The 24724-nt window shown below is 39.5% G+C and overlaps 2 protein-coding genes across 2 annotated transcripts; both read right to left on the bottom strand.

Annotated features, from left to right (window-relative positions):
- Positions 1 to 12624: 12624 nt before the first annotated feature.
- Positions 12625 to 24262, bottom strand: LOC122398956 (protein sneaky-like). The gene is made up of 10 exons (XM_043399226.1): positions 24111 to 24262; positions 23599 to 23802; positions 22102 to 22292; positions 18924 to 19139; positions 18106 to 18407; positions 17660 to 17847; positions 16889 to 17415; positions 15467 to 16103; positions 13394 to 13675; positions 12625 to 12836 (listed from the first exon to the last, which is right to left on the bottom strand). The coding sequence occupies exons 2-10, from the start codon at positions 23795 to 23797 to the stop codon at positions 12640 to 12642; spliced, it is 2739 nt and encodes a 912-aa protein (XP_043255161.1). The 5' UTR covers positions 23798 to 23802; positions 24111 to 24262; the 3' UTR covers positions 12625 to 12639.
- On the bottom strand, positions 15126 to 21191 carry LOC122398798 (protein sneaky-like). Its single transcript, XM_043398999.1, has 6 exons — positions 20603 to 21191; positions 18924 to 19139; positions 18106 to 18407; positions 17660 to 17847; positions 16889 to 17415; positions 15126 to 16103 (listed from the first exon to the last, which is right to left on the bottom strand). Exons 1-6 carry the CDS (start codon positions 20882 to 20884, stop codon positions 15456 to 15458), a joined length of 2163 nt encoding a protein of 720 aa, XP_043254934.1. The 5' UTR covers positions 20885 to 21191; the 3' UTR covers positions 15126 to 15455.
- Positions 24263 to 24724: the final 462 nt, after the last annotated feature.

Below are 24724 nucleotides of genomic sequence, written 5' to 3'. Positions count from 1 at the left end.
GGTGGGACCCCCGGTAATGATCGGTGTTTCCAACCATTTCTTTCACTTTATTGGATCCCGCTCCGTAACCCGCTCGAGGGTAGATTTAGCGTTTCACGGGAGAATTAAGGCCAATCGGATCGTTACTCGCCCATCGCGGCGCGGACGTTTCGTTTACCGCGCGATGGCTAATTGCTGGTTGCAACGTAGTGAATCTTTTTGGTACTCCGCCGACTATTAATACCGCACGGTCTCGTCGGTATAAATCCTCGAGCACTTAACCCTTTAGGTGCGATATTCGGATTTACACCGACCAACGCCGTATCCCGCCTAACTGGACGCTCCGTGTTTATCGTTCGCTTTGCAAAAAAAACTACGCCGCTAATAAACGATCGTGTACGCCGGGGCGTTCGCAGCTTGTGGCGATCTAACGCGATGAAATAAGACCAAAATCGAGGATGACGGTGCTGCGTGCTTGCCGGGAATTCAATCTTGCGTCGATGTTATCGGGAGGAAGCATGAGAATGTTCGAACTCTGCTAGTTGCGTTGCAATTGCTTTTTTCAAAGGTTGGAGAAAGCAGCTAAATATCTATCTAGCACGAAAGGCTCTTGCAAAATTGTCCAATTCTAACAAGAGGATTTTACAGTAGTGGAAATTGTTTTTGAAACGGTAGCAAGTGCATGTAGTATCAAAAATCTCTAATAGGGTTCTTCAGAATGGGCCTTCGTTTTCGAGATATTCTAGTTTGTTAAAGTTAAAGTTTGACGCGTACAAAGTAGTAGAATTATTTAAATTCATTTACAAAAGAGGATGTGGTTAAGTCGCTAGATCAGGTATGAAGCAAGTTACTTTTTTTCTTTTATTATTTTGAAATGAAAAAATACATTTTATTCATTACGAATATATGAGAGAAATATTCAGAGAGAAATCCTTAAATTTTGAATATTAAAAATAGTAACAAGTACAGTAGTAAAATGGTATCATATGTAGCATGTATTTTTCTATATTAGCCATCCATATTAATCATTACCAAATAATGTAAAATAATTCTACATTTGGTATATGTCTGAAAATCATAAGCGTCGATACTAATTATTAATACAAAATTTACTCGATGATGACATATAATGCTATTGTACTACAGTTTTTTTGTATTAAAAATTGAAGAATTTTTTGTCTTAATATTCATGTCATATATACATAATAAAAGAAATATATTTTTACACTTGAAAATAATAAAAAAGTAACTTTATGGGGATTTGAACACCCACTACTAAAAGCTTCACCTTAAATTAAAGAATTCTTCTATTTTGTAACGCCAAACTATAAATTAGTATATCTCAGAAATCCCATCGTGAAGAGCCCTATCAGGGTTCCTCGATACCACGTACATACTATAACTTGCACCTGCTATCGTTTAAAAAGCAACGTCCTCGACCTGTCCCTTCGTAAGAATCACCGTCCGCCAAAATCGTCGGGAATAAAATTAGCCGCGCGACGCGCAAGTAATGGTACTCGAAAAAGTAAAAGCACTTTTTTCGAAACGCGTACCGTCGTCCTCGCTTCTGATAGCGGTTCGATGGGTGCAGCGAACCTCGTGATCGTCGTCGCCGCCGCCTGCAGGGTGAAAAATACTTGTGCGCCCGAGCGTGCCGCGTACTCGATTGGTCTCGACCGAGAAGGCATCGATCTCGCCATTGATCGATCGATCCGGAGGTCTCGGATAAGATGCTGTCGTCGTTCTGGTCTCGTCCTGCTCGTCGTCCGGTACGGGGTGGACCACACGCGTTGTGTCGCCTCTCCTCGTCCCTCTCCCTCTCGTACTCCACCGTTCCGTCCTTTCTCTCGCTCTCCCCATCCCTCTCGTTCTCTCGCTAACCCACTCTCGCTCCGGATTCTCTCTCCCTTTTTGCTTTCTTTCCTCCCTTTCTCTCGGGGGCCCAGCTACCACGACCTATCATGAATCCTTTTTCGTTGCTTCAACGATCCTGTCGCTGGGGCCAACGAGGAGAAGGTGGAAAGTAAAAGGGTGAACGAGGCAGGTCCGCGAAAAGGGGAGGGTAAATAAAATACACGATCTTATTGTCTCCCTCTCCCACCCCCGTGAGTCTTTTCGGTACGCGGGCAACAATCGTTGCTCCCTGAGTTATGCGATTGCGTACCGCCATTTTCTGCCGCACCGCGTAAAAACGCACCGACCGTTCTTACGCGTCGCGTTATTTATATGATATACCCGACTTTTTTTCTGTCCGTACTTCCCCCCGGGGCCTTTCTTCTCCGACTGTGCGCGCCGCTGCCCGATCGCGTTCAACGTCGACTCACAAAAGCGGCAAGCACGTCGGCCGACATTCCTTCGCGTAGCTTCCTTCGAGGGTGCTAATTGCTTCCGCAAACCATCCGCTTAAAAGTTCTTCAACCCCCCGGGTTCCTATACTCTCGGCCATTAAAGCGTACCGTGGCGCTCGAACGTGTTTCGTTCGATTTTTTATTTCGAACTTTGAGCAAATGCTGGTTGATGCAAGGACGTTGACATTAGAACTACCGACAATTATATGTACTTATTTGTACCAGAGAAATTAAAACGATATATACCAGTGTTTAATCATTCTTTTTTATGGGTGGTGGAATGTTGTTTGAAGAAATTATACTTGTACATTTATAGTATTTATATACAAAGTATATAATATAGGTCGACTACGTGTATAGCACCTTTTAACGAAACCTAGATGGCAGAATATGATGGCTATATTGTATAGTAACGTAGATGTCGCGATTGTTACTATAGTGAAATTTCCATAGTTCAATACTTTTCTAGAACATTATGGTTAATCTTTATTAGAAATCACGAATGAGGCATTTTGACTGCTTTGGTAGTTCTAGTGTTAACACGTTTTTCTAAAATGTGAAAAATGTATAGGCTTTGGGGCCCATTTCAGCCGTGGATCAGAGACTAGAAATTTTTAAGAAATCGAAAAATAAAAGATTGAAGAATCTTTTCAAGCTTACTGGTTTTGCACTAAATTTCCAGACCATCTTCTTGTAATGGTAAAATTAACAAAGTATTCCCGTGGGAAAAATTCACGAATATATTTACGAGCAATCATACTCGTGAATCTCACCTTTGTCGATGAAACAGAGTAGGTAATTGCCACCTGGATCACCAATTAATTTCGTACAGTTAGTTTTCACATTGCTTGTTGAAAATAAACCATACGCAATTAAAAAACTACATCGTGCAATAAAACCTGAGCATCGACAATAAAATGCGTTTAGGTTCGCATAAAATTCGTCCAGGTTCGATTAGAAAACGGTTCCAACGGCCGCCATTAGGTTCTTGGATTTACGAGCCGCTGAAACGTAATCGTCCCCGAAGTAGCGAAGTCTATGGTCTCTATCGGCTTAATCGGTGCCCTTTTCTCAACCAGTCAACGGACACCGGTGGATTCCGCCCCCCGTTCGAGCTGTCATTTTTCTCCGCGCCACGCCTAGAAAAATCCCCCCGACCGGATCAATATCGGGCGTCGAAAAATCGCGTAACAGCAGAGGCCGTCCGCGCGGCGTATAATGCCACGGGAGACAGTCGACCGGCCACCTAATGCTAATGCAACTACCATTAGCAAGTAGTGAATCGAATGTAAAGTCGGACGTAAGGTGGGACCACACAGGTCGAGCGCGGAGGGTTATACGGGGCCAGCAGATGCAGTGCCCCATAAACAGCGGGGCGGGACCACCCAACGCGCTTGTTCCTTCGTTTCGTTCCTTCGTCTGTTTCCTTAATAACCACGATAGCCTGTGTTCCTGCACGAGAAGGTGTATCCGCCGGATCGTGCGTACGTACACTCGCCACGGACGATTCCGACCGTACTACCACCGCCGCGACGGGAACACTCGGGGTAAACAAAACCACGTGACTGCACGGGGACCGTACGGGGCCCACACTGCCACGAAATCGTCCACGAATCGGGGAAGGGGGGGAAATAAAAGTTGCATTTATATTCGCGTTTTCTTGGGTCCTCACACCCTTGTCAAACGAGATACCAGATAGATCGGTTTGTTTACTGTTTCCATATTTTTAGCTCTATGTTGCAAGAGTATCCACCATTTTAAAAACTGTTGAGGTTCCAACAATGTGGGGGGACCGTACGGGGTCCACATTGCGACGAAATTGTCCACGAATCGAGGGGGGAGAGGTGGGGGAAATAAAAGTTGCACGAATTTATATGCGCGTTTCCTTGGATCTTCACACCTTGTCAAAGGAGGTACCAGATGGATCGTTTGTTTTCTGTTTCCATCCAGTTTGAATCCATATTTTTAGCTCTATGTTGCAAGAATGTCCACTATTTTAAAAATTATTGAGGTTCCAATAATGTGGGGATCATACGGGGCCCACACTGCGACGAAATCGTCCACGAATCGGGGAGGGGGAAATAAAAATTGCACGAATTGAAATACGCGTTTCCTTGGGTCTTCACACCTTGTCAAACGAGATACTAGATGGATAGTTCGATTTGTTTGCTGTTTCCATTCAGTTTGAATGCATATTTTTAGCTCCATGTTGCAAGAGTGACCACCATTTTAAAAATAGTTGGGGTTCCAACAATGTGGAAAAAATAAAAGTTGACACTTCACACTTTGTCAAACGAGACGAAACAGCGGATGGATAGTTCAGTTTGAACACATATTTTTAGCTCTATGTTTCAAGAGTATCCACCATTTTAAAAATAGTTGAGGTTCCAACAATGTGGAAAAAATAAAAGTTGACACTTCACACTTTGTCAAACGAGACGAAACACCGAATGGATAGTTCAGTTAGACTGCATATTTTTGGCTCTATGTTTCAAGAGTATCCACCATTTTGAAAATTGTTGAGGTTTCACTGCACAATGTATTCTTTAAATTGTATATGTTTCATTTTCAGCAAGTAATGTGAAAACTAATTAAGTGTACCAAGCTTGTTACGTTACAGACTGATCTATGATCAATAGATGATCCAGCAGGTGGCAGTCGATACCCTGCTTTATCGACAGAGTGAGATCTACTATTATTTTGTCTGGTTGCTCCTGACAAATTTGAAATTAGACGCGAGGAACCATTCTGCAAACAATGTTGCTTGTTTTTCTTAATGGGAGATTAACAGGCCGATCACGTGTCAATTTCTCGAGTAATCAATTGCATGAGTTATTGGAAGAAGTTCCATTAGCTGTTGTATGTCATACGTGATTTATGTACGACGGTGCGCCGCCCCATTTCAGCCGAGTAGTCAGACGGTTCTGGAACGAACGATTTACTAACAGATGGGTAGGTCCTGCGGAACCTACGGGCCTCTGCTCGTTCCACGGATTTAAATCCGCCGGATTTTTATTTTTGGGACCACTCGAAAACATTTGTTTATTCAACGCCCGTCGCCAGCGTTGAGATGTTTCGGCAACGCGCGCGCGCGAGACGACTGCTAACGAATCCGACAAAATATCTGGCGTGTTTGAAAGATTGAGAAACTCCGTTTACAAGACCTCCGGAGGCTCGTATTTGGACCGAAGGTGGCCATTTACAGCGCTTCCTTCAAAGGTAAGCAGCTGGTGCCATGAGGCCCAAATAAAGCGTTGCAAACTGTTTTCGTGGAAATCGTCCGAAATATTAACTTCGTTTTTGTTTCTAATTAAACCTTCTAGATTATCAAAATAGTCATATTATTGTTATAATGTGAATAATATTTGAACAATTTCTTTTTATTGTTGTACAAGCCTTTAATGTTTGCAGGTCAAAATTATTTTATTCCTAATAAACAAAAATGCAAATTCATCAATTTTCTGACAGTGTGACATCATTGGAAGATTTAACTATGAACATTAATGGTTACTGTCATGATGTAATATTCAAAATAACTTAATTTTAATTAGTTACTATCAGGTTAATTTTTAAGATAGTTCGAGTAACTATTCAACATTACAAGACTCGAATAATACCATCTCCCATTTAAAAAAATTTAGAAGAGCCTTCGAAACTATTTATTACACATGAAATGGCCAATTCTGTACTTACAATTCTTCCTTCTCTTGTTCGAAGTCGACAATTGGTTACAATACTTGTTCCATCCAGAAGTAGCATCTCCCTAAAAAAAAGGTAAAATCGTTAGAAAAAAATATGAGAAATCTCCAGAGAGCGTAACGTGAAAATAGAATTTGTAGTTTGCAATAAAAAGATGGGGAACGTGTAATTTCCGTGTAATGAAATTAATCGAAGGAATGCCAGTCGACAGTAATTTCTAACGAGCTCTTAAACGTCAAAGAAGACTGAGATGCCTCGTGATTTCTGTATTTGTATAATTTCGTTCATGGTTCGCGTGACATTTGGTGATTGACACACCGAAAGGTTCCCTCGGCCAACGTCTCGCGTATGTAGACGTGTACGAGCAACGGAACTCGTAGGAGCAACATTTTTTTATGGTTGCTCGTTCCAGAGATAAAAAGTATCATTTTATGTATCCCAGTTGTACCGTGTCAGACATTAATTATGGACGCGGTCGAACTACGTGTGGGAACATTCGAAACTGGCTACCTGTCTTCAGCCACGGACACGTGTGCACTTTCTCACAGGCCGCCTCGTATCATGCTGCGTCAGATTGACTTTCGAGAAGAGATAATGACAGTCGGAGGAGCTACTTTAACGGAGTAACGATCCCTGTTCGTCTGTATTTTACCTATCGGGACCGAGGACAGCGTCCGCCACGGTTTACATCAAAGCTACGCCATCAGCCACCGAACTGTGCCACCGTGAAATGGGATTAGCCAGTTATCAGGGTCCATGGTAAGTTTTATTTCGTGCTAAACACACCTATGTATATTCCTTTCAATCGTTTATCTACTCAGACATGCTGGGTGTACAGTAAAGTATTTCTATATTTCAGTAGTTATCATGTGACACTTTACTTTTGCACAAATTATAAATATTAGCATTTACATAGCTACTGAAAGGTAGAGAAAGGGTCATTTCGTTTGCAGTTGTGACTAATTTTCAACCAGAGTATGTAGTGACAAAAATAAAAGTAAATTTCATAAGTACACAATGCATGTAAAAGTAATGCATTGAAAGAAATAACAAAAGACTTCTTTGATAGGATATTATAACAAAATATGTAAAATAAATCGATGTGAACTGTTATAGACATGTCTATACATATTCACGAAAAATTAAATTTAAAAATAAAATTGTTGTCTTATAAGCGAGTATTAACACTAGAATTACCAACGATTATAGATACTTCAAGAAATATATAATGCAATGGGAAATAAATGTCTATTCCATGATAAATTTGCAAAAATCCAGTCGAGTTTTGTAACAATTTTTCAATACCATTTTGAATTCGTCTACGGTCCCTTTGAACAGTATGGAACGTCAAATAAAAGCAGTAACAATCGAAAGAGAGATTGGAGTTCCATGACAGTTAATTAGAAAAAGTGTAGAATAGAGAGAATTTACATAACAGTAAAAGAGCAGCAGAAGAAGGGACAACGCGAGGAGATTAATCATGGAAACTCGAAACGATGGGAATGGTCGTGTGTGGTCGGACGTATAACCGGAAATATCTAAAACGATATGTCGACACTCGCGAAAACGTAACCGGACCGCGACCAGGTATCGTATTGTAAATTCTAAACTGTACGCCGGATAAGATCTGTAACGTTAATGTTATTTTATCCGAAACGCGGGAGTGATCAATGTTGGCTCACCGAGAGCAGTAAGTGTTTCGTTGTCAGAAAACTGCCTATCGCCCGGCGATAAAAACGAAACATTGAAAATACATTATGCGAACGTCGTCGTGGCAAATACGGTGGATCGTTAAAATGTTTGTTAGGAAAAAAAAGGAGCAAGAGAACTCCGTGTCCGTTCCTTTATTTGGTTCCCTTGGCAAACATCCATCTCGACGCGAGGTATTGAAACCATCTTTGCCTGAAAATATTACTTTGTCCCGAATCTTCGTTAATATATCCTCGCGGGGAACTTAATCGTCTTATTTTAGGTCCTTTGCTGATATATGATTCGTTTCTCGGAACTCTGACGTGAAAATTGCCTTTTTTTGTCCCACGAGTTTCGGAGCAGAGCCACTTGGTCTTTTTATTTCCCGAACAACGGACGTCTCTTTCTGTTGAGTTAGGTCCTTCTGATGATCTGTGTGGTCCCCTTACATAACTTAGATTTCGATTATTTATCGTACAATGAAATTCGTTGGTCAATAGAACCAGTGTAACATAGGTTACTTTAAATTTTGAAAGTTTCATTACTTTTCTTTAAAATAGTATGTTTTTTGTATTTAAGACGAGTATTTTCTCCAATTCTTTTTTCTTGAAAAAAAAGCAATATTTTTTCTTTCCACATTTTCTAAATAAAATTTTCGTCCACGTTGCACTTGTACTTGCACGATGAAACGTTGGTCGTAGGGGGATTACGGATTAGGCCGTTCACGAAATATGATTTATGCCGGCTTAATAGTTTCACAGCCTGCGCCTACGGGGGCCCCCTTAATCCTGTTTATTAACGTAAAGACGTTTCACGATGACGGGTCTATCCACGTGGAATCCAGGTATCGTCCATCGATGGGGCCACGTCGGCGATAAAGTGTCCCGAGTGGTTCGTAAAAATCCCCGCTTTCACTCGAAAACGCGTTTTCCCGTTTACTCCGGAACTCACGTGAGTACATACCCATTAACCCTTTCGCTCTTGGCGCGTTAAATTTAGCACGTTCAATTTCACGTGCTTCGAAAACAGAGTGGGGAGGCAATTTCACCTGTTGATTCGTGTTCCCCGACAGTCGACTTCATTAACCCGAATCTCGTCGAAATTACATTTAAAATTTGATTTGTTACATTCTCTGTAATCGATGGCGAACGCAAGGGAAGCTGGCAAGGGTTTACTCCTTCTATTGATTTATAAATTTTAATACTTCTATCTTCCTCTGTTCGAGCTCTTCGATCTTTCAAATCGTTAAAAATTAGCTTTGTCGGAGTGTAAAAAATTGCAAAACCAAATGGATCAACAGAGGAACTTGAATCCCAGATTGAAAGATTTGAAATAATTTATTTGTTCAAATTTTCGGTGTTGGGAGGGAAGATTGTTTAGGAAAGGGTCGATCAGTTCGATTTAAGGTTCTACTGTATCATATCGCAATATTTCGAACGTCCACACACGGGGTCCTTTGTTTCTAGTCACGCGCGCCCGTTACACGCTGCCCAAACTGCTTTTTTTCCCCCCTCTTTGGAAATCTCGGTCTTCTAGGAAACCACCAAAAGGATTGTCCTAGGGATCTGACCACCCACGTGGACTCTTGGCTTTACAGCTCCCCACAATGTCCGGATACAGGATATTTTCGGTAACCTTAAACCGCGAAATGTAGCACAAGATTATGCGGCCGTATCCTTCTTTTCCCTCGCGACGGGGTAAACGGTAGCACCAGGAAGCGCTGTGGGATTACCGACCTTGACGTAGGAGGTCCAGGAACGCCAAGAATCTCTACGTGAAACGGAATCATCTTTCTACTTAACGTTGCAATGATGCGTTGTTCAATGAATAAAAATATTAGTATTATCTGTGTCGTATAATACGATCGCGTATAAATCGAAAACAAAGGACGATGTTTTATTAAATCTTGCTTTAAAATACTGCCCAAAGACCCTGAATAGTGTGTAATGATTAGTAATAATAAAAAAACATACACAACAAAAACAATACCACAATGCAACGTTGCAATGTTTGTTGCGTTGTTCAATGTACAAAAATATTGGTACTATTTGCGTCGTATAATACGATCGCGTATAAATCGAAAACAAAGAGCGATATTTTATTAAATCTTGCTTTAAAATACTGTCCAATGATCCTGAATAGTGTGTAATGATTAGTAATAATAAAAAAACATACACAACAAAAACAATACCACAATGCAACGTTGCAATGATTGTTGCGTTGTTCAATGTACAAAAATATTGGTACTATTTGCGTCGTATAATACGATCGCGTATAAATCGAAAACAAAGGGCGATGTTTTATTAAATCTTGCTATAAAATGCTGTCCAAAGGCCCTGAATAATGTGTAATAATTAGTAATAATAAAAACCGTACACAACAAAAACAATACCACAATGCAATGTTGCAATGATTGTTGCGTTGTTCAATGAACAAAAATATTAGTATTATCTGTGTCGTATAATACGATCGCGTATAAATCGAATATAAAGGGCGATATTTTATTAAATCTTGCTTTAAAATACTGTCCAAAGACCCTGAATAGTGTGTAATAATTAGTAATAATAAAAACCGTACACAACAAAAACAATACCACAATGCAACGTTGCAATGATTGTTGCGTTGTTCAATGTACAAAAATATTGGGTACTGTTTGCGTCGTATAATACGATCGCGTATAAATCGAAAACAAAGGACGATGTTTTATTAAATCTTGTTTTAAAATACTGTCCAAAGACCCTGAATAGTGTGTAATAATTAGTAATAATAAAAACCGTACACAACAAAAACAATACCACAATGCAACGTTGCAATGATTGTTGCGTTGTTCAATGTACAAAAATATTGGGTACTGTTTGCGTCGTATAATACGATCGCGTATAAATCGAAAACAAAGGACGATGTTTTATTAAATCTTGTTTTAAAATATTGTCCAAAGACCCTGAATAGTGTGTAATGATTAGTAATAATAAAAAAATATACACAACAAAAACAATACCACAATGCAACGTTGCAATGATTGTTGCGTTGTTCAATGTACAAAAATATTGGTACTATTTGCGTCGTATAATACGATCGCGTATAAATCGAAAACAAAGAGCGATATTTTATTAAATCTTGTTTTAAAATACTGTCCAAAGACCCTGAATAATGTTTAATAATGAGTAATAATAAAAAACGTACACAGGAGGATTCTAACTTTTACGAAGAAGAAATTTATAAATCTTGTTGACCTTGAAATGACCTTGAATACCAAAATTATATTTGTACAGGAAAAAACAAAGTTAAAATTAACGTATACAATTTACACGTTTTAGCGAAATCTGTTATGTTATGTTTGAGAAGGTATTTAAAATGGATATGGAACAGTTCGTTTATATATTTTGTTTCAGAAAAAAACGGAAGGATCGAGCCTGTTTTTTCTTGAAATTGAGATTTGAAAGTATTTCTTAAAATCGACGAGTTTTAAACGAAACTTCTTTCAACTTTAATTTTTATTTATTTAACTGTTATTTATTGCGTTCGATTGCACCCGCTATTGCGAAGCGTGACCTATCGTTCAACGAAGGTAGCTGCATACTCAATCATCGGTAAAGAAGAATGCACGATACACTTTCAAGGTGGATTGTTTAAACTTTATATTGTTTTAATATTCGGTAAGAAGTTTCCAGAGATTTCTCGATTCATGCTATCATTTTCCATCGTTACGTAAATTCGAAACTTTTACTCGAAAGAAGATAAAACTGGACATAGACTCATAGTGCATTAAAATTGATCATACAATATTAAAATTATTTCCTTCAATAAACATTTACTCGATCGTTTAAGCTAAAGCATCGAGAAAAAAAACGAAGAAAAAAACATCGATAATTGAATTATTAACAGATTTAAAGTCGTGCAAAAAGGGCTAAAAAATATATTTTCACATATTGAGCCCCTCCTCCAAAGCTTCCTGGATCCATCTCTAAATTTATAATCCTGAGAGTCCCAACATAATTTTTCGATGTAAATCGCCTCTCGATAGTCCTGAATTAGCTCGAATTATCTCCTGTTTCATTGTACTGTCGGACAATTCTTTTCATTCAATTTTCTATCAACTTCTCGCCCGACGTCCGTCAGTAACAAAATAGGAAAAATGGCGCGTGTAATTCGATTGATTGCTATTATTACGGCGACAGGCGTGCAATTGATTGTAAATTGCAGGCCGGTGCCGTCGCGTCTGCGGGACTATTAGCCGACTTGAGTGTCACGTGAAATTGCGCCTGCCCGTAACAAGTAATTCGATAAGGCATGCACCGGGATTGCAGTTTGTTGCATCGAGCGCGCCGCGGCGTGCTAACCTATTCCGCGGGCAGGTTCTTGTGCTCGTTTCCCTTATGTAAAGAGACGTTGTTCCGTGTCAAGGATCGCGTTGAGTAATCGACTTTAAAGGATGACAGGATTTCTCGAGGGGCTCCTACTTATAAGGAACATCGTCCAATCGGCACCGATTCTGATGAAACTTGGCGCACAGAGAATCGAAAAACACTACAAAGAGTATCTCTACTCCTATTCGGGGCAGATTTAATAAGCTAGTTCCCGATAACTCGACGCTAATTATAAAAATAATCATTTCTATTCGTTCCCCACTTGTACCTCTCTTTTGTATCTTAACATGAACTCGCGTGCAATTGAGACGCGTCATTATTATAATTTTTAAGAAAATCACCCTCGAAATATTTATAATCTGCAAAATCAATAGAGGTAGAAAATAAACGTTGGATCGAAATATTCCGATTGCACGTAACAGGAATTTTATAAAATCGCCCGAAAATTACAAGCTTCGATTACGCTCGCATATTTAAAGTTCCCTCCATCGTTAATTTAGTCGAATTTTTATATATTCATACGTGGAATCAAACGTTTACATCGCAGGTATCGAGCTTTAGTCTATTGCTTTTTCTTTTGCTTCTTTCTCGAGATACTGATGCCGGTAAGTTCCCGTTGAATCGTACTTTGCCTCGAGGAGGCTCCAATCTTCCGATCTGTGATCGATCAAATAGTGGGAGATCTTGTCAGCGATTTCCTTTTGCTTCTCACTACAGGCCGAACAATCGTGCTCCAAGGCGTCGGGAAGATTTTCTGCAAACAAATAGACAATTATAAAACATAAGTTCCACGTACATCGATGCTGTTAAATTCTTAAAATAATGCGATAAAAGCAAGGAAATTTCATCGTGTTGTCAGCTCTTCGTGTGCATTTTAATTTCGTTTCTTTGTTCAATTTTAAATTTAAATTAATCGTTTTTTTTTGTATACAATTGGTATGAATAAATAGCATAGTTTCTTTACCATAAATTGGTTAATTTTATTTAGTATATTGAGTTGCACACGAAGAGAGACGATTAACCCTTTGCACTCGAGGACTCCGCTATGGAGACAATGCAAATAATTATCACACAATAAGTATCACACCTTGGACGATTACAAAATGTAATAATTTTATAATTTTTTGTTTTTTTATGTATCATAACATTTGTATCGATAATCAATTAAGAAAATAATAACATACAACGTTGACTTTTCTTTTAATGCACATATCATTTACTTATCTTTTCACTAAAATTGCTTCGAGTTGCTGGTAATATGAATGAAAAAGAACTTCGAGTGCAAAGGGTTATAAGAAAATGAGGCCTTACTTTTAAGTTCAGCAGCGTCGGGGGTGCAAGCACCGTGATCCAGCAGACAGTTCACGTATCCATTGAGGAGTCTTTCGCTCTGGATCACCGTATCGATGTCGACGTTGTCGTATTTCGTCGTGTACTTGTCCTCGACGCATACAACCACCGAGAACAGGCAGATCGTAGGTACCAAAGCAATCATGACACTCTTCATCCTGCCGCTGAGTTTCGGAACTGGCTTTTTTCGATCACTGAACGTCGAGCTCGTTACCATGGATGTTTTATACTCCTCCATCGTGGCTCGTTAGTCGCACGAAATCGCGATCAATTGCTTGCAACGTCCCAAGAAAATTGTAATACGGACGTAATAAGTCGAAGAAAAATAAAAAATGAGCGGATATCATTTTCTTGGACGCGTTATATAAAAGGGCAATCTTCGCGAGCCCGCAGTTCCGATCGATTTAGAATTCACGGACGATCTATGAAACTTTATCATTTTTTGGTGTTCCAATTTTAAAGAAATTTTATTTCGTTCTAGTTTTCACTTTTAAGAAAGTAACGATTGTTTTTAGAATTTTTCATTGAAACTTTTAAGTCTGTGACACAGTTTAATTTATGCTCAAGACGAAGAAACTTCGATCTTCTGCGTTAGCTTAGGAAAATTTCCAACAAAATTGTTCAATTAATGTAGCAGTCCTTGCAATCGTATTCACGATAATGGACGACAATTTAACTGCACAGAAATGATCGAACACAATGTCGTCTTTGTAAATTCTCAGTAAAACAGATTGACTAATCTAATTAATCATCAGTTTGTCAAAGTCCTCTCACGGAAGTAGAAATTGTAAATAACAATTCGTCATCGTTTTCATCCTGTTTTAAGTAAAGAGCTTCGCGACTCGAATAAAAATTTCGACTTCTTTCGTAACTTTCACTCTCTCAGGAATCGTGTACACATTTAGCATCCATAGACGCTATTACGTGAACAGAATTCGTCTTGCGAAATCTCATGTGGTATTCCAACGGAATCGCAGATTTTCCATGAATATTACCCGCGTCCTCGAACAGTTACGGAAACTCGATTTGTCCTTGATACCGGTAGTCGTTTCCGCGATGGAGGCGTCCGGATACTTAAAAGGAACGCGTGATTCCTCAGGATCTACGCCGACATTGTAATGCTATAAATGATCCTTCCTCGTCGTTGTTTCGTATTCCGTTCAGGCGTCTCAGGCTTCGTAAATTCGACGTGGCAAGTACGCGTTTTAAGTTCTCGTCCCCCGGCACCGTGAAATCCGAGACTTCTTGTCGACTTTACTACGTGAGATTTATACGTAGAGGTGGTCTCGCCGTCTCTGATGATATCGTAGTTTCCCGAAAAATCCTCCTAGATCTCAGCCCGAGCCTAGAGCAGTCAGAATTTCGGGCCACGAAACCGACACCACCAGAAACTTTCAAGACCCCCGTAAAGTTTTCAATTAAATGCAACAGAGTATAAACAGAATCTTCGTTTCGAGTTTCCCTGTTTTGGAGTCGCTTTTCATCCTTCGATGATGTATTCTGATACTCTAATAGTTGATATTTTCGATTCATTTTTTAGTATTCTCAACAATGTTGGTGGGTTCGAAACGATACGAGGAAAATATAATTACTAATAGAAATATACGATTGAATTATTCAACGAACTAAAGTGGGCGATAAAACTCACTGGAAGAAAAGAAATCTAAAAATAAAAATTGTAATAAAAGAAAAATATATTTCCATAATTGTTAACGTTCGATGATTACTAATAGAAATATAAGATTGAGCTATTCAACGAACTAAAGTGGTCGACAAAACTCATTGGAAGGAAACGAATTTAAAAATAAAAATCGTAGTAAAAGAAGAAGTACGAAACATCGAATCAACATGTTCACTGTCTGTGCCCCACACATGGGTCATAGCACTACGCTATTGGATACGCCGCTGAAAGTACGGACAGTGAATGCGTTAAACAAATTTTCTTATCCAGTTTTCCTCTAAAAACGCTTGGAAAACACGAATATTTGTTTAAATAATGCCCCAACTCGTTTTCTGGTCAGCATTAGAAGTCGCTGCGTTGCGTGTCGTATTCTTCGGAGTCGGTTTCCGGTAAATCGGCGCAAGCGTAACAGATTTTCCCAACGTCCCTCCAACACTCGCTGCAGTGGACGAACGGGCAACCTGGCGTGTTGCATCGTCTATGATTAGGTCCTTTTCTGGGTTCCACTTCGCCGCAGATCAGACACTTCTCTCTCGCGCAGGCGAAAAACTTCAGCCAGCCGAATCGTCGCGGCCATTTCAGCCGCAGAGACATCCAGAAGTCGACCTGATGTTCCAAACGTCGCGTCCTCACCAGACTCTTCACCTTCGCTCTCATGAACTTCGCGAAACCGATCCTCCGTCGTAAACTCTCGTTGTAGAGATACAGGACGCGTCTCTTCTCCCTCTTTCGATAGAAGAACGAGCAGATGCCGCGACGCGTCCTCTGCGTGTAAACGGACGCGACGGTCAGCAAGAAGATCCCGAGGAACGTACCGTAAATCTGAAGTAGCGCGTAACCGGGCAGTTTTATCGGTCTAGGTAGACAAGCTCTGTTCGAGGTGACGGTCTTCACGTGCTTTTTCACGTTGAAGCCGTGCACGGCGCTTCTGATCAACGACGCTATCACTCCTGTCCCGCGGATTTCCAGCGACAAGTCGTGGTGACCCTCCTGCAAGGACGAAATATCTCGGTTCGAGCACTCGAGTAATAATTCTTCACTTTACACTCTCTTTCGCGAATAAAAATAAAAAAAAGTATGTTGGACAAAATTAAAAACAGGTATCGAATAATAATTTTCAAGTTTTTCTTTTGTAACTTGAGTCTATCAAATCTTGAAAATGGGGGAAAATTGTTTAAGGCTAGATTTATGAAAGTTGTCAATTTGACGGTCAGATTCCATATTTAAAATTACAGAAGGTGTATATATTATTTTTTAACAATTTATGTTAAAATTTATGTCATCTTCTGTACTCGTCACCAGAGGGCTGCTACGCTCTCGTCTCTCTCGCAAGCGCTCGACTGACCCCTTCGTTTCTACATATACATACTCCTTGACAAACAACCCAATATCCTGATAAAGAGGTTTTTGAAAGTTTTCCTTTAACCATGAAATCCCAACAAGAAAAAATACCACACAAAATTACATACAGACACTAATTGAACATTCTAAATGCAAGTTATAATAGTTATAAACCCAAGGAACTGTACACACACCCAAAAGTACCCAATACCCTGTCGTTTAAGGTAGGATGAGTCCCACTAGCAGGTCCCAATACAAAACTCTCCCCTTTCCTTCTCTGCTTTTCTATTTTTTCCAACACAACATAATTAAAAGAAAAATCGTATTTTAAGGTCATCTTAAGGTATCAATAAATGCAACCAATGCCCGTAAATCTAGTGTTAAAATTGCTGTGCCAATCGAGGGTTAAAAGCGTTTGAATGAACCTCTCTTACCTGCGTGTATTCTATATGAGCGTGTCTTCTGATGAGATCCAAAGCCTCGTAAAAGAAACTGTCCAAAATGATAAAAATGGTGGCCGTGATTATCTCGAGGAACAACTTGCTCATTTGTCCCGCGGTTTGCAGCCCCTCAGCCTTCCCTGGTTTCAAACTGTACGGATCGACGAACTTCTTCCGTTCGATTTTCTTCAATGGCAACAACGTCGAGCTGCCCCGAGCCTTCCTCCTGGCGTCGATCCGCCGGAAGTACGGCGTCACGTAGACGTTGTCGTGCTCGATTTCGTCCAGGTATTTGTCGTGGTAGCTCTGAGCGTTCAGAATGATCTTCAGGAACACGAACGACAGGCATCTTTTCACTACGACCATCACGGACTCGAAGATCTGTCTTCGTACGGTGAACTCGCGGATCACCATCTTGGCCGCGTAGGCGGAATCCTTGAGATCCATGATCACGGGGGGTCGTTTTAATTTGTACTGAAGCCTCGCGTCCTTCAGACTCCTGCTGAACTCGTCTCTGGTACCTTCGAAGAAGCATCGAACTTCAACCCCCGTTGAACTTCAACATATAAAGTAATTTTCAGGAGAAAGACAAAAGCTAAAAATGAATCGTGGAAATATTTTAACCCTTAAGTGAATTATTGGGGCCATTAGTTCATTATTTAACGCTTTAAAAGAAAGTTTCCATTTACCAATTTCGTAAAATAATACAGTTGAGATTGAGAGTCCACTCGAGGGTTAAGAAAATGTTAATTATCGTGTACGTACTCTTCAGGGCGGCGTATCCTTTACCGATACCATTGTCGACTTTTCCTGCAGGATCACAGACGCTGGATCCGCCCAATGCTTGGGCCAGATTGCAAACGAAAGTCAATTTCATCGGCCAACACAGGAGCCAGCCAATGAACACGGTTACTTTTGCGTAACAATTGTTGTAAGCGGTGCTGAACATGTCCCTTTGCAAACGAAAGAATTTATTGGCAAATGTAAAAAGTACTGTTCGACTATCGATAGTTCCTAAATTTGAAATCGAGATAACTTTTATAAGAATTTAACACAAAAAGATTGCATATGTTACATTTTGGATCATCAGTGATACCTGGGATCTTTTAAAAATAATTTTTAAAATAATGGATTACAAATTTGCTAATTCTCGTTAGTTTTAATTCATACAATGGTGGAAAATAGGTACTTGTGGACGTTTTAAATCGTACCTGCACCTGTCCGCGCCTCGACTGAGCTGTTCCTCGCAACGAGCTTCGATCTTCTTCTTGTACTTCGCCTCGTACACGTCTGCCTCCGATTTTGCTTCCTCCAGTTTCTTCTCGTGCTTCTCTTCGATTTCCTTGCTCCTTTTCGTGTCGCCCTGCAATTCGTCCAGGTAATCGTTTTCCTCCTTCAATCGCATCATCTCGTTTTCTCCTTCGATTTCCTCCACGATTGGACTCATCAGGTCTCTCACCGAGGACAGCGTATCCTTTATTTCTTCTCCATTCGTCTTCATGGCGAGAACAGCCTGTCAACGAAAACACGATAATTAGAAAGGATATTAATTTTGTATTCTAATATCTAGAACGTGATATTCAAAAATAGGACAGTTATCGATAGGTTATAGTGGTTCAATGGAACAGGGAAATATTACTCAACAGTTTCGAAAATCAATTTAAAATACGATGCCAAGCCTGACATATTGGAGAGATTGATTAACATGTATCGATCGCGACGTACTTTCTACTTTTCTTATTACACCGAACACGATATTCCAAAATTTCTTAATCGTTGTATTTTGAATGTTTCTACAAAAAAATGGTAATTTATGAAGACACGTACATCTTCCGTAACTCTTTACATAACTCTTGGAATAACGAATAAAATATTGCTATTATATGTACAGACTGTATTAAAATTTTGTGGCATAATTTTAGAGTATAAAGATAATAGGAAAGGCTTCTGTAAATATTTATCTGTATTTCATTATTGGATAAATATTTTTTTTATTGAAACAATTGTGACGAGTAACAGAAATGGCTACCTGTTGAAACGGTTTGAACATCAAATCGAATCGTGTCTTGGTGAGATTGTACGTCAATTGTGAAGTGCAAGCGAACGTTCTCACTACTTCTTTCGCATTGTACACCATATTAAACAACGGTCCAGCGATTACGTATCCCAAAACCAACGCTCTTAGCATACTGCGACCCGAACGCCCGAAAAACGATGGAATCGTCAACAGGCAAATGCACCTCACCTGTTATATGAAAAAAAAAGTCACAAATGAAACGCAATGTTTCCTTATTTCAGTCTTTAAATATTTAAAGACAACATCTTTTAAGGAAAAGATCCAATTTAGAACGAGTAATTAGTGTGCTCGTAAATTGTGACAATATTTCAGATTACAAGTTTTCTGTGCATTTTATTAAAGAGTCTATTATATTTTCGCTGTAAATAAAAAACGAATGACAACTCATTCACGCGACTAACGGAGGGATAACGGTTGTACTAACAACGCCTGAAGATACGAAAACCAGAATTCGGTCGAGTTTGCACTAAAATTATACCAGAAACCACGAGACGAGGGACAAAAAAAAAATTGACATAACGTACCAGTAATCATGTACGAACGTTTGTCGCGATAAAAACAAGATTCAAACCTGTCGTCGATCTGTTAGGTTGTCTATCGCTATAAGAAGGAATTTTTGCTCGATCTCTGTTACGCGTATCTTTCAGAGCAAGAAACCCAAGGTGACAGTTTCGATGTAAACAACTAACGTTACCGAGAAAATTAACATTAGTTATTTTTGCTATATCTTTGCGAGATATGCACTGAAAAACTGGAAAATTATTCTTGTACATCGATGAAACTTTAATGGGATCGCTATTAACGCGATTCATTCAGGTATAGTACGTTTTGTGAATAAAAACTCGACTGGCCTGATCTAATACAATTTACGATCGTCTGAAAGAAAAGGCTGACAAGAAATCGCGATAAAAATGCGAGATTTCGTGAATTTGAGAATTCTACTCTTAGAAATTATACGTAAATAAATCCAAGAATATCTTAGTGTCGAAGTACAATAAATTTATTTTAATTCCATTGATTTTTGTCTCAGATATATGAGATTTCGTGAATTTGAGAATTCTACCCTAGAAATTATACATAAATTCAAGAATATCTTAGTGTCTGAATATTTGAATTACTTTTAAAAAATGGATTTTGGAAAAATATGTTGCATTAAATGAAGTGCAATAAATTTATTTTAATTTCATTGACTCTTGTCTCAAATATATGAGATTTCGTGAATTTGAGTATTGTACCCCTAGAAATTATATATAAATTCAAGAATATCTTAGTGTCTGAATATTTGAATTAAAAAAAAATGGATCTTGGAAAAATGTGTTGCATTAAACGAAGTGCAATAAATTTATTTTAATTTAATTAACTCTTGTTTCAAATATATGAGATTTTGTGAATTTGAGAATCCCACCCCTAGAAATTATACATAAATAAATCCAAGAATATCTTAGTGTCTGAATATTTGAATTACTTTTAAAAAATGGATTTTGGAAAAATGTGTTGCACTGAACGAAGCACAATAAATTTATTTTAATTCCATTAACTCTTGTCTCAAATACATTTCCATAGAGTTGAAGATCTCAGACATCGATCGACCCTCGTGAAACGATCTGTTCTCGCTCCTTAAAATCACATACCTGAATCGACGAGGCGCATCCGATGGATAGCATCGTGACGACGATGACGGCGAGGCTGAAACTAGTATACTGATCGAACCGAAGGTCGACGATGATAAATTCGTACAAAAAGGTGCCCATTAGAAAGCCCATTAAAAAGCCTCCGAAGGCGCGCGTCTTTTTGTGCGTGCCTATCGGGTCGTAACAGAGGCGAAACAAGCTTGGAAAATGCCTCGAATAATACTTGAAGAACTGTTTTTTAAATATTTCGACCCGACGTCCGATGCTGGTTGCGTTTTCCATCGTTTCTCTGCGAGATCATTGAACTCTAATCGCGACTGACGTCTCGTTGGTTAGAAAGCAATCCTTGGTACTTATTCTTCTCACTTTCTATTCGATATCGACGTAAATCGTCACCTTAATCCCTTCAATCTCGAATCATACTTAATCCCGAAATATTGGGAATTTCTTCCCACAGTTGGTTATGGATCGAGGATAAACAGTGATTAGCTCGATGACAACTTTGACAAAAGACTCGCGTTTACGTTCTTCTTTTCGTCGATACTTTACATATTATGATAACTGTTATCGTGAACAACTATTTTCGAACATTAACGCATTCACTGTCCGGTCTCTTAGCGGCGTATCCAAAAGCACGGTGCTATGACCCGTATATGGGCCATAGACAGTGAACGAATCATGCTAATTTAATTTAAAGACTTGCGTATTTTTACAAATATTATTTTCTTTTGACTTCTTGTAACAATGAATTTCATTATGGATTAACCCTGCTCGATCCAGAAACTTTGCCCTGAAATCGTGTCTTGATGCTCAGATATTAAATTCTATTTAAACGAATCGAAAAAAGATCTTCGAAACGACCGTCCACGTATGCAAATAGAATAAACGTGGTCGATTAAAAGAGTCGTGCAAAGAGTCTAATAACAGAACGAAAACACTGATAGGCCAGTCTAGTATCGTTCGATGATAATTTTTGCAAGTCAACACGGAAGACGGGGAGAAGTTCTACGTGTCGTTTATAATACCACGTTGTCTGCGTCGTTTAAAATGGAAAATGACACGATGACCGGCTTCGAGCACGCCAGACGAATACGAACACGAACACGAACAGGAACACGGTATGATGACCCTTTTCGTTTGTTTATTCCTGTACACGGCGTGCATTTGCATTGTAAAATGAAAGTAAAAGGAGAGTACGGAAGCGGAATATTACGAAGCTCATGAATTTTGCGGCGATTTATTGGACAGGCTCGTTTACTGAAACTGTTTATTACAAAGGCGATATACACGGTCGTCTAGCAAGGTTGTCCGCTGCCATTTTCTAGCGCGTACGTGCGCGTTATAACTTGTCATTAATCGCCCCGTCGAGTTTCGTGTCGAGTTACGTGATCAATACGGGCGCGAATAATTATCTGGAAGGATTCAGCTGTCCTAGAGATCACGTCGAGACTATCCAACTCTAAATGTTTTTTTACGGCGTTGCTCGATCTTGCTCAAACATTGATGCCGTGCTTCTTCGCTTCCGGCTCGAATTTGGTCCTGTACTTCCTGTCGGGATCGTATTTATCCGCCAGCTTGGTCCAGAGTTCTGGTTTGTTGTCCACGAGGAACTTCACCACTTTCTTCGTCACCTCCATTTGCCTCTGCGAACATTTGCTGCACTCGGTGGCCAGAGCGTCGGGCAGGATCTCTGAATATTCAAAAGAAACTAATTAATTCAAGAAAAACTACTGAAGAAACATAAGAACATGTTATACTTCTTTTTAGTCTCCTACCAGACTTCTTCTTATTGTTAGTCTTCTACTTTAAAACCGAAAATTTCGGGTCTTAAAAACATATTCTTCGCACTAGAACTGCTGACAATTATAGTGTATTTATTTGCACCAAAGAAATTATAGAAAATTACTAATGGGTTATTTCGACTGCTTTGGTAGTTCTGGTTAAAGTATTACATTGATATTTAGCTAAAGTAGAGAAATTTATAGAAAATAGGGTCGATTAAGTTCGAGAAACTCAATTCATATTTGTGGGTGTACTTTTCGAGATTTTTTTGTAAAAATACTGGAGATCTTATGCAAGACAGTTGCTCAAGCGACTGAAAGCTCAGGACCTCGGGCTACTTTGGTGAGAGGTCGACCTCGAGTACGTTTTCGACGGTTTGTCGATTAAGAAAATTCGAAGAAAATAACGAACAGCGTCGCGAAATCCGTTTAAGTGACCTACTAGCCTCGTGGTGGTGTATTCTTAAAAATTTAGACCAAAGTCTTCTTTTCTAATAATGTTTTGAAGAGCAAATATCAATGACTGCAGAAAATAATGCAGTTAGCTTCCTTAAATAATTAAATTGTGATACGAATATAAGCGCCGCTCTGGAGACTTCGATGCTGGCTAAGCGACGCTCTGGAGATTTCAATGCTGGGCTAAGCGACGCTCTGGAGATTTCAATGCCGGTTAGGCGCGCCAACCGAGCCAAACAGACGTGCAAAAAAATAATATTCGACATTTAAATACGCGATTATATTTCCATTAATACCGGATCGACTCGTTTCAAAACACCGAACGCGTATAATTTCCAATTAATAATAAATCATGTTCCCGTCTCTGTTAATTCAACCTATTTGCATTTCGTTCGTAATTTATGACCGGGAATATCTTTCTTAATTATGTGTGCACTGCCAGGGGGTTTCGAATAATAATATAAATGACGTTTGAAATATGTTCCAAGCACGGTATTTACATTATTTGTAATTACTATCTTTTGAGATTACCCGCAGAAAGTATCCAAGATTAATATTTCCAAACGGAAACAGGTTGTGCGGCGTGGAGAACACCACGTGTTCATTAACGATCTTACCTTTTTCGTTCCTTGATAATTACTCAATTACGTTTCATTCACTTTTCCTTTCTCTTACAGAGAATGAAGAGTATTTCGTATACTTCTACGTTACATATAATTTAGTTAAATTCATTTCTTCATATGTATGTTTAAGACTCACGTTTGAGCTCGGTGCCCTCCGGTGTGCACCTTCCCTCGTCCATCAAGCATTTGAAGTAGTTGTGCAACAGTCGATCGTTGTTCAGGATCTGGTCCACGTTGATGTTGTCGAATTTGTTCGTGTATTTCTTCTCTTCGGGACGGGCAGCCACGTAGGTGACCGCCGCGAAGGCGAGCAAACAGAACACTGCGAGTTTCATGGCTGCTGCGTGTCAAAAGAAAAATTCGAATTAGAACACGATCGAACGCGACGACAAACGCGTTGGATGCTTTTCTGTCAAACTTCGATGGCCGACTGAATCTCACGAGAACGCGATTGCGACAATTATACGAGTCCCAAGGCAATCGGGAATCCCGGGTCGAAAGAGAAATTCGGTTACGACGCGATTGCTCGTTACATTATCGACTCGTTATAGTTACCGATTACGCGTTTTTTGGCTCTGTTTGTCTCGATGTTCAACGACAAATGGTACAAGAAAATGAACGGTTTGAGGCGTTCGACACTCAACTCACCTGAACGTATTAGCTGCGATTAGATGCAATTCTAGAGATGTCCTGTCTCACGGTACTTATATATGCCCAGTCTCCGGTGGTAGTCCAAGGTGGTGGTCGAAGGTGGGAACGAGACGATTCATACGGACGTACCCCACCTGGAAATTTACTCTTTCGCCTTTGTTTTGCGGGGAATTTCGTGGAAAATATTTCAATTCTTTGCTCGACGCGACGACGACGCGCATTTTAATGCATTTTTTCCTTCTTCCGGGTGCAAATGTCCGCGCGATTGGTCGTCAGTGTGACCGTGGAACGAGATCGTACACGCACCCTCGGAAAAGTACGCGAGACGATCGAGAATGGATCGAGAATGGATCAAGAATGTTCAAAAGAAGATTTCTTTCTATTGAATTTTTTTTAAATACCAAACACTGCTATTTTGTGGAAAAATGGTGAGAATTTTTGATACTGTTAAAAAAATATTAAGAAATATTTGAAAAATTATAGAAAACCGGGGAAAAAAACCTGATTTATTTAGTGCTTACAAGACAGGCTAAATAAAATTTGTTTTTATTGATAACTATTCTATTCTTCGTTTTGTTACATTTTTAATCCATTTCGAAACTTTTGTTGCT

This window comes from Colletes gigas, unplaced genomic scaffold, assembly GCF_013123115.1.
Source record: "Colletes gigas isolate AHSC1104 unplaced genomic scaffold, ASM1312311v1 Colletes_gigas_Sc00012, whole genome shotgun sequence".
NCBI classification, from domain to species: domain Eukaryota; kingdom Metazoa; phylum Arthropoda; class Insecta; order Hymenoptera; family Colletidae; genus Colletes; species Colletes gigas.
This window is presented reverse-complemented; position numbering and strand designations above follow the sequence as displayed.